Source organism: Hypanus sabinus, chromosome 12, assembly GCF_030144855.1.
Source record: "Hypanus sabinus isolate sHypSab1 chromosome 12, sHypSab1.hap1, whole genome shotgun sequence".
Taxonomy (NCBI): domain Eukaryota; kingdom Metazoa; phylum Chordata; class Chondrichthyes; order Myliobatiformes; family Dasyatidae; genus Hypanus; species Hypanus sabinus.
In genome coordinates, this window is record NC_082717.1 from 9,951,670 (window position 1) to 9,965,382 (window position 13,713).

At 43.6% G+C, this 13,713-nt stretch overlaps 1 protein-coding gene across 2 annotated transcripts in view; it reads left to right on the top strand.

The window, feature by feature from the left end:
• adat2 (adenosine deaminase tRNA specific 2) overlaps positions 1-13,025 on the top strand; it is a 72,603-nt gene extending 59,578 nt beyond the window's left edge. The window contains exons 4-5 of one of the 2 annotated variants that reach the window (XM_059985528.1): positions 9,510-9,582; positions 9,915-13,025. In XM_059985528.1, the coding sequence (XP_059841511.1) occupies positions 9,510-9,582; positions 9,915-9,946 (105 nt within the window). In that variant the 3' untranslated portion in view covers positions 9,947-13,025. The remainder of the gene's footprint in view (positions 1-9,509; positions 9,583-9,914) is intronic. The other variant, XM_059985527.1, reaches the window with a different exon arrangement.
• Positions 13,026-13,713: the final 688 nt, after the last annotated feature.

Genomic DNA, 13,713 nt, shown 5'->3' on the forward strand with positions numbered 1-13,713 from the left:
TCAATAAATCTATAGAATAATAGCCATAACAGAATCAATGAAGGATCGCACCGACTTAGGCACACCATCTGAGGCTGTGTTCTCTGGTCTTAGACTCATTCACCGTAGGAAACATCCCCTCCATATCCACCAGTTCTCAAGGCCTTTTATCACTCAATAGGTTTCAATGAGGTCACCCCTCATTCTTCTGAATTCCAATGAATACAGGCCCTGAGCCATCAAACGCTCTCCATATGATAAGCCATTCAATCCAGAAATAATTTTTGTGAACCTCTTTTGAATCTTCTCCAATTTCAGTACATCCTTTCTAAGATAAAGAACCCAAAATTGCTCATAATACTCCAAGTGAGACCTCATGAGTCCCTTATAAAGCCTCAACATTACATCCTTAATTTTATATTCTAGTCCTCTTGAAATGAATGCTAACATTGCATTTGCCTTCCTCACCACCAACTCAACCTGCCAATTAACCTTTAGGGAATCCTGTACAAGGACTTCCAAGTCAATTTGTGCCTCAGCTTTTTTGAATTTTCTCTCCATTTAGAAAAGTCTACCCTTTTATTTCTTCAAGTGCAGGGCAATACACTTCCCTACACTGTATTCCATCTCCCACTTCTTTGCCCGTTCTCCTAATCTGTCTGTTCTTCTGTAGCCTCTCTACTTCCTCAAAACTTCCTGCCCTCCACAAATCTTCATATCAGAAGCAAACTTTGCAACATCCATCATCCAAATCTTTGACATATAACTTAAAAAGAAGCAGTCCTAACACAGATCCCTGTGGAGCACCACTGGTCACTGACAGAAAAATCTCCCTTTATTCTCACTCTTTGCCTCCTGCCAAGCAGTCTCATGTGGCACCTTATAAAAGGACTTCTGAAAATCAATGTACACAACATCAATCGATTCACTTTTAGAGATCCCCCACCACCCAGGATATGCTCTCTTCTCAGTGATACTATCAGGAAGAAGATGCAGACTGACACCACCAGGTTCAGAAACAGTTACTACCCCTCAACCATCAGGCTCTTGAGTCAAAGAGGCCATTCTTTTGAGTCTGATGGTGTTTCGAGAGGTTTGGCTGATGTGGCTCTGGCAAGATCGGGCTTGGGCAATGGAACGTTCCTCTCTTTTTGTTCTGACTGGTTTATTTCTCCTCTGTTAGGGCATGGTAGTGTAGTGAGAATGGCTCCGGGGGCAGTGTTTTGTACTCTGGGATGTGGGAAGTCAGGGAGACCTCCAGTCTCCTGGATAAACCCATCTGCACTAGGTGCACTAGCTTGTCTACTTCCTGGTTGTACTTGCATTCGTGATCTTTGGTGATTAGGCCTGTTTCCGAGTCTGCTGGCCCTGGCATGGATGCTGTGTAGCCTTTTCCCTGATGAGAGTGGGACCGATAGTGGGTGGGATCATTCATGATGTCACTGGCACATGTCTGTATAAATGTCCTTGATGGTGGGTGGGCTGGTGCCAGTGTTGTGTGAAGCAGTTATTGCTGCTGCTTCTGTCCTGCTGAGCGTTGTGGGCATGCTATGTCAGAATGTATGGTGACACTTGCGAGCTGCCCTCAGCACTTAAAGTTATAGGGCACTGTAGCACAAAAAGAATCCTCTTGGCCCACCCAGTCCATGCCAAACTATTGCTCTGCCTAGTCCCATTAACCCACTCCAGACCATAGCCCTCCATACCCCTCCCATCCATGTACCTACCCAAACTTCTCTTAAATGTTGAAGTTGAACCCACATCCACCACTTCCGCTGTCAGCTCGTTCCACACTCTCACCACCCTCTGAGTGAAGAAATTCTCCCTCCTGTTCCCTTAAACATTTCACCTTTCACTCCTGCCCCATGACCTTTTGTTCTAGTCTCACCCACCCTCAGTGGAAAAAGCCTGCTTGCATTTACCCTATCTACCCACCTCATAATTTTGTATACTTCTACCAAATCTCTCCCCATTTTCTTATGCTGTTGTGGTTGTGTTGGTTGTTAACGCAAGCGACGCATTTCACTGTATGTTTTGATGTACATAAACAAATAAATCTCAATCTGGTTCTGAAAGCCATGCAGGAACATGACTCGACTAAGATCCCTTAGGAGATGTGCACTGCTCCAGATTCCAGTGTCTGCCATCTCTTATGGCTCCATTCTCAACTTGAGAGTGTTCCAAGTGCACGTTTCCTCCTCCATTCCTTTATCTTTCAATTTTCTCTCCATATCCCACTGAAAGGCCAAGTGGATTAGGATGTACTTAGACTTTCTGTGAATCTGGCTGCATTCCTTTGTCAGAGTGCATGAACTGCTTTATTCAAGAGTGCTTAGTGTCACTTTTCAGAACACAAGTTTAAAGAAGAACAAAATGATTTTTACTCTGGATCTAGTGCAGCATAAAAAACATACTAAGCATAAAAGGAAACAATAAAAAACACAAAAATACACAATAAATAAAAATATGAAAGCAATTATATAAAACACAATGTGCAAGTAACTGTTATCTACTTAAAATCAGTCTATACATAGACTAATTGTATGTATGTACACAAAGTCATGCTAGGTGGTGTGTATTTAGTGGTGCAAGGGTGAGTTTGTGGGTGGACGTGTTGATTAACCTGACGGCTTGGGGGAAGTAACTGTTTTTCAGTCTGCTGGGTCTGGCATGGATGCTGCTCAGCCTCTTCCCTAATGGGAGTGGGACAAGCAGTCCATGAGCAGGGTGGGTAGGATCTTTCATGATATTGCTGCCCTTTTTTCCACCTTTCTCTATATGTGCTTGATGGCGGGTAGGGTCACTTCTCTGGGAGGGATTCGGTAATCCAGGAGCCCTGGGGTTATATCAGTGCCTATGTTCTCAGAATCCCTGTCTGCATTGAGAAAATTAACCGTCAGCTTTACTGCCTGAGGTCCGTTCCAGAAGACGAAAATACAACGTTGGAACAGACATCCTGAACACATATGGAGATGTCATTTGGTCCGTGTGCACACTGCAGTACCTGAAGTCAGCACTAGAGGGTATTCATTGTATTCTTGGAGTTGTTCAAAGCAGCCTGTAGACTGGCGGGCCTGGTTCTCTGTCCATTGGCATGAGCTGTTTCTTGCCTGGCGCTTTCCAGCCAGGAGCACAGAAAACCCTGCTTAGCTGATTGTTATCTGGCTGGATTGCGGTCTGAAGGGCCAGACCAGTGCACACAGCACTTTCAAAGTTCAAAGTAAATTTATTAACAATGTAATTTAATCAAAGCAACTCAATTTTTTTTGTATTGGAACAGTTTGTCTTCTTTTGCACATTGGTTGTTGTGTGTAGTTGTATTTCTTTAGTCCTGAGGAGGGATCTCGGCCTGTAACATCGACTGTTTATTCTTTTCCATGGAAGTTGTCTGACCTGCTGAGTTCCTCCAGCATTTTGTGTGCATTCCTCTAGATTTCTAGCATCTGCAGATTTTCTTGTGTTTATTTTTTTTTGTATCCATCGTGAATGCCTGCAAGAAGATGAATCTCAGGGAAGTGTAGGTGTCATATACATATTTCAATAATAAATTTATTTTGAACATTGAAGTATATATATGTTACGTTGAGACACATTTTATTGCAAGCATTTACAGTAGAACAAAGAAATGCAATAGAATCAATGATAAACCACATTGTTATCCACATTGCTTCAGGATCCTGATGGTTGACACATAATAGCTGTTCCTGAACCTGGTGCTGTAGGACCTGAGGCTCCTGCACCTGCTTCCCAATTTCAGCAGTGAGAAGAGAGCATGGCCTAGGATGGTAGGGGTCTTTGATGTTGGATGCTGCTTTCTTGAAGCTGCACACCTTGTATATGTGCACAATGGTGGGGAATGCTTTTCCTGTGATGGACTGAGCTGTGTCCATTACCTTTTGTAGGCTTGTAGTTGGCCAATGGCTTATCTTAACTCTCTAATTAGTGTCCTGAAAACCAACAGCCAGCCACTTAAAGCAGCCTTATATCTCTGAATCACAGCTTCTGCAACAAGCTCAATCCCAGCGCTGTCATTTCCTCTATGTAATAAATCAGCCATGATTGAATGACAGAGCAGACTTGATGGGCTGAATGGCCTAACTCTGCTCATATGTCTGACAGTCTTATAAATACTGGATGGCGGGGTGTGGTGGGGAAGTCACCCCACAAATCTGTTAACTCTGTTGTGGACTCCACTTAGCACATCATGGGAGGTAGCGCCTCCTCTATGGACTCTGTTTATATTTCTTGCTACCTCAGTAAAGCAGATGGCATAATCAGGCACCCCAGACATTCTGTCTTCTCCCCTCTCTCACTGGGCAGAAAGCACGTACGACCAGGTTAAAGGGCAACTTCTATCCCCTGATATCACACTGTTAGTGTGACGAGATGGACTCTTGACCTCACAATCCACCTCGTTCTGATCTTGCACTTTGCTGCTTACCTGCACTTTCTCGGTAGCTATTACCCTTTATTCTGCATTGTTATCGTTTTACCTTGTCTGCCCGCATTGTGTGATGATCTGATCTGTATGAACAGTATGCAATATGAGCTTTTCACTGCATCTCAGTACATGTGACAATAATAAACCAATTCCATTGCCAATGCTGGATTAGTCACCTAGGTTTCTTGGCAGTGTTGAGGCACTTCTAGTGAAGTGTTGACTGCTGTTTGTGTCGATATTGTTAGAACAGCTTTAGTGGGAAGCACTCTTGTCTTCATGACATTAGGTGGTGGTTCCACTGTAGTGCAGAAAATCTGGGCTACCTTCCTCCCGCAGCACTGCTGAAGGCAGAGTTTTTCAGACCAGGTGGGCAAGCACTGTTTGATTACCTAACAGATCATAGAACTGTACAGCACAGGCCTTTGGGCCCATCTGCTCTGTGTTGACCTGCTCCTTTGCCTAGTCTCATTATAAGACCAAAAGACATCGGGGCAGAATTATGTCATTCAGCCCACTGAGTCTGCGGTGCCATCCCATCATGGCAGATTTATTATCCCTCTCAACCCCGTTCTCCTGCCTTCTCCCTGTAACCTTTGACATCTTGATTGATCAAGAATCTATCAACTTCTGCCTTGAATAAATGAATTGGACTGCACAGCTGTCTGTGGCAATGAATTCCATAGACTCACTACCTGCTGGCTAAATAACTATTTCCTTATCTCTGTTCTAAATGGACGACTTTCTATTCTGAGGTTGTTCCCTCTGGTCCTAGACTCCCCCACCATAGGAAACATCCTCTCCACATCTTTCAATATTGGAGAACTATCATTTCCCTCCCATCCATATACCTATCCAAATGTCTCTTAGAGTGAAGTGTCGAAAAACAGTTCCATCATGGAAGAATTGAGAGCCATTCAGCCCCTGCAGTCTGTTTCACCCATTTACGCTTGGATAGTGCACATGTAGTACAGCACAGAAAAAAAACCCTTCAGCCCACAGTGTTGTGACAAACGAGTTTTGCTAATGACTCCTAATCCCTTCTGTCTGCGCAAGATCACATATCCACCCATTCTCTGCATATCCATGTGCTTAATGTATTGTGAATAAAGTCACCATCGACACTGAAGCTAGTGTATTTAGTAGTGTTTTATTCAACAAAAATGAGCAACAGGCATCATATTCGAGAATCCCTTGGAAGAAGGGGCCTGCCCGACCCAATATTACATGGTATGTTTATTTGCTAAATCAAAGATAACAACAGGACAATTTTATATCTACAGTGCTTCCTTTAAATTACATATAGTTTTCATACACCTCCTTCTTCACACCCATACTCTAGACAACCGAAATGAATGTTAATCCCCTCTGCATATACAGGGTTCGAAGGTTGAAGTAGAGTGTTTCATTGTTTGCAATTGACCCCAACCTGCAGCTTCAGGAAACCCATAGTTCTGAGCTGTGTTTTAAACTTCATCTGAAATCCACGTTCAAATCTGAAGAGTGGCTGCTGTTGAAATTAATATTTGCTATGTACCCTAACAGTTAAACATCTTTATCGCATGTGCCCTCACCACCACAGCTAGCGACACATTTCAGACATGTACCACTCTCTGTAAAAATAACCCTACCCTGCACAGCTTCTTTGAGCTTACCCCCCCCCCCCCACCTTAAATGCATGCAGTCAAGTATGAGGTATTTCCATTCTGAACGATGATTCCATGACACCGTTTCAAAGAAGAGCTTGAGAGTAATAAAGCACAGAAACAGGCCCTCCAGCCGATCATGTTCTCGCTAACCAAGCTAGCTGTTTCTCCTTCTGATAACACCTGTCACTTTTTCGCTATCTTCCTTCCCCTACCCCCACTTTTTTATTCTGTCATCCCCCCCGTCCTGAAAAAGGGTCTCAACCCGAAATGCCACAATTTCCGCATGTAGCCTCCATTCCTCCATTTTACCCCCGTTCGCATAGGGTGAACAGCTGTCACCCCACCAATAGTGCAATACTTCGGTGTAAATACAGTGTGATGCCCCCCCAGTGCACACTCGCAACACAAATACCAGACAATACACCAAAGGCGAGTAAATAATTGCAACTTTATAGTTATTTCTCAGTGATGGGTTAGTAGAAACAGATAACCTAAAGACACCAAATCAATAAGTTTATCAGTTTGTGCACATAATATTTTAATACATTGGAGCTCACGCCTCCGGTTCCATCCACAATGACCTTCCGAGCTTTCGGCCACCGTCCAAACCGCCAACATCCAGTATCCACCGCCCTGGAACCCCGGTCCGCTCCCCACACGTCCGTCCTCCTCGCTCTTCCGCTCAGCTTACACGCACAAGGTAGCATAACAATTCTCCATTGGTTAGTTCCCCCCTTATCTGCAGTTATAACCCAAACACTCCAGACACAGAAACCCATTACAGCATTAAATAACATTCCAGAGAAGCCATTTTGTTAGTCTGAACTGTCTTTTAAGTGGTGTAATAGCACCAGCTTCAATCATTCCTTCTGGCAGCTCGTTCCGCATGGTCCCCATTCCCTGTGTGGAAAAAATGCACCTCAGGTCCCTTTTCACCACAGTTACTGGTACTGAGAGTCCTACACGCAGATCATGCTTGCCCTACCAAGTTCTTCCAGCATTTTGTGTGTGTGCCTTGGTTATTATTCTTACACATACCAATTGAAAAGCTTGCCTTGCAAGCTGCTCCTATAGATCAAATCAATACACAGTGCATTGAGATAGAATATCTCTAGAAAGTTGGAGTTCCCAACTTTTTTTGTCATCGACCCTTGCCATTAACTAAGGGGTCTGTGGAACCCAGTTTGGGAACCTCTGCTCTAAACCTTTCTATCCATGTACCTGCCCGTATGACTTTTAAATACTGTAATTGTACCTGCCTCAACCACTTCATCTGGCAGCTTGTTCCATGTACCCACGCCTTCTAGGTGAAGAAGTTGCCCCTCACATCCCCTTTAAATCTTTCCCCTCTCACCTTAAACCTCTACACTCTTGTTTTTAGATTCTGCAGTCCAGCGGAAAGCAACAGTTTGAGCTTATCTCCGCGCGTTGAGCTAGAATATTCCCAGAAATTTGCCTCACACCTGCCTACCATTATCTAAGGGTAGGAACCCCTACTGTGAGCCTTTTCTATTAATGTCTTTTAAGTGGTGTAATAGCACCAGCTTCAATCACTCCTTCTGGCAGCTCGTTCCGCATGGTCCCCATTCCCTGTGAGGAAAAAATGCACCTCAGGTCCCTTTTCAGTCTTTGCCCTCTCACTGTAAACCTACACCCTCAGTTTTAGACTCCACTACCATGGGGAAAAGAGCTATCAAATCTGCAGGTGTTCTGGTAAATATTTATCTGTAACTATGGCTACATCATTATGTGGTTGTCGACATATGTGGGAGCTTGTTGTACATAAGTGTGACTGTCACATTTCCTACACTGGAACTGCAATGTTGAGAGAGAGACAGGACTGGCAGCCGTGCTGTAGGTCTAAATAAAAAAATACTGAACTGAACAGTTGAAAGAAAGTAGCTGTTCTTGAACCCCGGGAAGTGGGATTTCAGGCTTCTGTACAAAATACAAGCATGAATAGAAGATTGGCTGACTGGCAGTAGGTAAAGAGTGGGAAGCCATTTCTGGTTGACTGCTGGTGGCTTGTGGTGTTCCACTGAGGTCTATGTCCGGATCACTTATTTTCACATTATATGCCACTGATTTGGATGACAGAATTGTTGAGTTTGCTGACAATACGAAGGTAGGTAGGGGGGCAGGTAGTGTTGAGGAAGCAGGGAATTTGCAAAAGGACTTGGATTATAGTGCAACTGTAGCATAGTGGCTAGCAAGATGCTATTACAGCTCAAAGCACTGTAGTTCAGAGTTCAATCCTAGCATCCTCTGTAAGGAGCTGGTATGTCCTCCCCTTGGAATGCATGCCATCTTGGACAATGTCTCCCATCCACTCCATAATGTACTGGTTAGGCACAGGAGTACATTCAGCCAGAGACTCATTCCACCGAGATGCAACACAGAGCGTCATAGGAAGTCATTCCTGCCTGTGGCCATTAAACTTTACAACTCCTTCCTCGGAGTGTCAGACACCCTGAGCCAATAGGCTGGTCCTGGACTTACTTCCACTTGTCATAATTTGCTTATTATTATTATTATTAATGGTTTTATATTGCTATATTTAAAGGACATAGCTTTCAAGTGATCTGAGAAAAATATAGGGTGGATGTCAAAGGTATATTCTTTACACAAAGAGAGTGGAACACCCTGCCAGGGTTGGTGGTGGGGACAGATATATTAGGGAAATTTAAGACACTCTTAGATAGGCACGTGGATAATAGAACAATGGATCTTAGAGTAGGTTAGAAGGTCCTGCACCTGAACCGGATGTGGGGTGAAGATATGTCACTGCCAAAGGAATGGCGCTCTTACCCTCTGCTCACCTGCAGGTCACCCTTGCATCCTTGGGCTAAGCACCCCAACTCCAATCAGGGTCACATGATGCCATGGGCACATGAGCAGCCGGTGCATATCACAAGTCCTGGTTATATGACCAATGAGGCCATGCAGACAATCTAAATGATAATGGCTGGAGTCACCCATCTTGTAAAGACACGGCCCAGAAGGCAATTGCAAACCACTTCTGCAGAAAAATTTGCCAAGAACAATCATGGTCACGGAGACCATGATCCCCCATATTATGTGACGAGGCATGTAGCACTGATGATGATAAACTGTTTACATTTCTACAAGGTGTCAGCACAGAGTGTGGCTGGCTGGTGTCTGGAATGTAGGTGAGGTGGGGAAAGTTGACACATTAGCAGGGTTTAGGTAGGTGCATAAACAGGCAGGAAATGGAGGGATATGGACTATGTGCAGGCGGCTGGGATTAGTATACATTTCCATCATGGTACGAATAGGTCTAGAGGGCTGAAGGGCCTGTTACTCTGCGATACTATTCTACCTTCTATTGCAGCAGTGATTAAATTCAAGACCACACAATGCCCCATGTTTAATACAGATCAGTAATGCAGATTAATACAATCCATCTCCCTTTCCTGTTACAGTGTGTCGGTGGATACCGAGCTGAGGAAGCTGTGGAGCTGTTAAAGACTTTCTACAAAGCTGAAAACCCCAATGGTTTGTATTTCCTAATTAGATTACATAAAGATGAGTTTTATTTGTTACAAGTACATCACCACACTTCCGACATCGACATAGCATGCCCACAATTCTCTAACCCTAGCCCTAATCAGAATGTGGGAGGGAACCAGAGCACTCAGTGGAAACCTGTGTGGTGATAGTGGAGTGGTCAAACTCTTTGCAGACAGTGGTGGGAACTGAGCGCTGACACTGACCGCTGCTCATTCCCATGGCCCACCGTTTATGCGTCGTCCTCCGTGCAATGTTTACATGCTTGAATAAAATCAGCTGCGCTTTAATTTTTAAATATTTCTTTCTCCAATATACAGCACCAAAAACAAAAGTACGGAAGAAGGTATAATGCCTGCCTGATCAACTGCTCATTTATAGAGCGCATGGCACAGCGCTCAGCGGGTTGAGGGACAAACACGCGGTGTTTAACGTGAACTTACTGGATGGAAGAAGTGCGTGGCATTCGACTGAGTCAAGACAGAATAAGAGCAATAACAGCAATTATAGGCAGCATCAGAATATCTCGGAGCCTGTTACCCTGTCTGGTTAACAGCCTCCCCCTTCCAGTCAGCCCGCCCATTTTGACAGTTTAACGGGATCTCCTTCCTGTGGCACTCAATACCTACCCTCTGCCTTCTGGTCGGGAATGAGAATCCAAACGTCTGCAGGGGTGTAGGGGTGCCAGGTATGAACATGTTCCCCACCACTTTGATTTGGGTGTATCACAGCTCCCAAATCATCCAAATGTAAATCTTATTTCTTGAGTATCATTCATAAATTACAATGTTCATCAAAATAGCCTTCCTAAATGAAAGTATTGAGTACAGGAAATGGGATATTAGGTTAAAGTTGTGTAAGACTTTGGTGAGGCCTAATTTGGAGTGTTATGTGCAGTTTTGGATACCTTCCTACAGGAAGGATGTAAATACGTTTGAAAGAATGGAGAGGATATTTACAAGGACGTTGCTGTGTGTGGAGGACCTGAGTTATAAGGTAAGATAGAATAGCTCAGGAATTTATTCCTTGGAAAATGGAGATTGAGGGGAGATTTGAAAGAGGTATTCAAAATTATGAGGGGTATAGATAAGTCAAATGCAAGCAGGCTTTTTTTTACTGAGTTTGAGTGAGACTGCAACTAGGTATCATGGGTTAAGGGTGAAAGGTGAAATGTTTAAGAGGAACGTGAGGGGAAACTTCTTCACTAGGAAAGGGGAGAAAATGTGGAATGACCTGTCAGCATAAGTGTGAACTCGATTTCATTGTTTAAGCGCATTTTAGATTGGTACGTGGAAGGGTGAGGTATGGAGGGCTGTGGTCCAGGTGTATGTTGATGGAACTAGATGGTTGAAGTACTTCAGCATGGCCCAAAGAACCTTTTTTTTTGCTGTACTTTTCTATCACTCTATAACTCTATGGCAAGTGAACAAAACATTTCCCTAAGTGTATCATATTGTGCGTAGGCCACCTAAGCAAAATATATCACAAACACAAGGGTAGATGGTCACGATTTGGCCCTTTTGTAGGACGTACACTACACTCTAACTTAATAGATTGCAGCTCCTCATGGACACGAGATTTTGCAGATGCTGGAAATCTTGATCAACACACATAAAATGCAGGGGGATCTCAGCAAGTCAGGCAGCATCTATGAAGGAAAATGAACAGTCGATGTTTCGTCCTGAAACTCTCATTAGGATTGGATAAAAACATACCACTTTGGATAAAGAAGGGAGACGTACTAATTTTATAATGTGATAATTTATCACAACAGCAGTGGCTTAGACAACCAGGCACTGAGCCTTGAGGAATTTGGCTCGTTCACCCACTGAGTATTCCTCCACTTTTGGCCTCTTGGTATTCCCTTCTTTTAATCCCTCAACCTCTGGCAAGGCCTTACATATGGAATTCCTTTCTCTCTCTCTCGTTCCTCTTTGAGAGGATTCTTTAAGCTTCATCCTAATCAAGCTTTTAGGTCCTCTACTCTAATCCACTCTTGCAGTTTGATTACCAATCCTGCCCAAGTACACTCCTTGTGATATATTGGTCACGTACGTTGAGTGTGCATAATAAGTGCAAGTGATTGTTGCTTTGTGGGTGCAAGGGAAGGTAGGGAGGAGTACCAAGTAAATTTATTATCAAAGTATGTTTATGTTAGCATCTTCGACCCTGAGATTCATTTCATTGTAGACATCTGCGGGGAGAAAAAGAAATATAATTAAATTTACAAAAAAAATACATGTACAGACAGAGACTGACAAACAACCAATGTGTAAAGAAGACAAACTGTGCAAATAAAGAAATACTGAGAACTTGAGTTGTTAAGAATCCTTGAAAGTGTCAGAATCTGTTCAGAGTTGCGAGTGAAGGTATCCACACCAGTTTAGGAACCTGATGGCTGAAGGGTAATAACTGTTCCTGAATCTGGTGGTGTGGGACCTAAGGCTCTTGTAGCTCCTGCCCTGATGGTCCCAGCGAGAAGGGATCATTGCCTGGATGGTTGGGGTCTTTGATGGTGAATGCTGCTTTCTTGAGTTAGAGCTCCTTTCAGGTGTGTTCATTAGTGAGGAGGGCTCTGCCAAGGATGCAAGTTACACATGTAGTCTTGGACCTGAGATTGGCCAGGGTGGGCACACTGCAGAGGAATGGTGCAGAGAAGATCCACCAGGATGTTCTCTAAGATGAAGTATTTCAGTCATTAGGGGTTGCTTTCCTTGAAGTAGGTGAGGCTGAGAAATATGATATAGAAAGTTATGAGATGTGGATAGGATAGATGGTAAGAAACATTCAGGAAGGCAAAGTCAAGGAATCACAGACCAGTCCTCATTGAGGGATCAGCGATGGAAAGGGTGAGCAGTTTAAGTTCCAGGATGTCAGCATCCCTCCTGGGTCCAACATATTGATGTAATCATAAGATAACAGCTATATTTCATTAGGAGCTTGAGGAGATTTGGTATGTCACCAAAGACACTCGTAAATGTCTACGGATGTAATGTGGAGAGCAGTCTAACTGGTAGTATCACTGCCTGGAGTGGCACTGCGCAGGATCAGAAAAAGCTGCAGGATGTTGTAAGCTCAGCCAGTTTCATCATGGGCACGAGCCTCCCCAGCGTGGAGGAAATCTTCAAAAGGTAATTCATTAAAAAGGCAGCATCCATCATTAAAGGTGCCCTTTTCTGATTGCTACCATCAAGGAGGAGGTACCTGAGCCTGAAGACATACAGTCAGGAGCAGCTTCCCCTCTGCCATCAGATTTCAGAATGGACAGTGAACCCATGAATTCTACTCACTAATTTTTTATTTGCTCTCTTTTTTGCACTACTTAATTTAATGTGTGTGTGTATATGTATATATATATTTCTTTTTGTAATGTATATTTTTCTATATTGCAATATTCTGCTGCCACAAAACAACACATTTCACAACATACGCCAGTGATATTAAACCTGATTCTTATTCTGAACATTGTGCCATAGCAGTGGTGTATAAAACTGGAAAGTATTGGCTTAAGGTAAAAGCCAAGTGATCTGAAAGAACTTTCTCATCCAGAGTGTAGGTGGAGTTTGGACAGCTCCATCTGAGTGCGTGAAGGAGGCTGAGATCTTTGTACCTAAACTGAGCCTTCATATGACCAATTCACATAACATAAGGCTAGGAATTGAAGGCTGGTGCTGGTGAAGTTTGAGGAGATTTGGTGTGTCATCAAAGACTTGAAAATTTCATGGATCATTCTCATTGCCAATTCATAAATCCAGTGACGGAGGGGAAGAATCTCCACTAAGTCTCGCAAGGCACAATTACAACACTGAGTAGATCGTTATCAGGATTCTTATTACTTGCAAGGGGAAAATTCACCTCTACTCCCACTAGGGATGGTAGACTTTCAACACACCGTTAACAAAGGGTTCTTTTTATATGTAATGCTCCGATAGGGGGTTCACTGCTAACATAGGGTATTTCAAGTAGTGGTTTTTCTGTAGAAGCAGAATTTGGGTTATTGTTTGAGATTTTGGGTGCTTCAGAATGTGAGCCATCTAACCAGGAGAGAAGGATGGGGAGCGGGGTTTTGTTGTGCCTGATGCCGACCGGTGTGAGCTTTTGGTCTTTGTTTGACGGGAG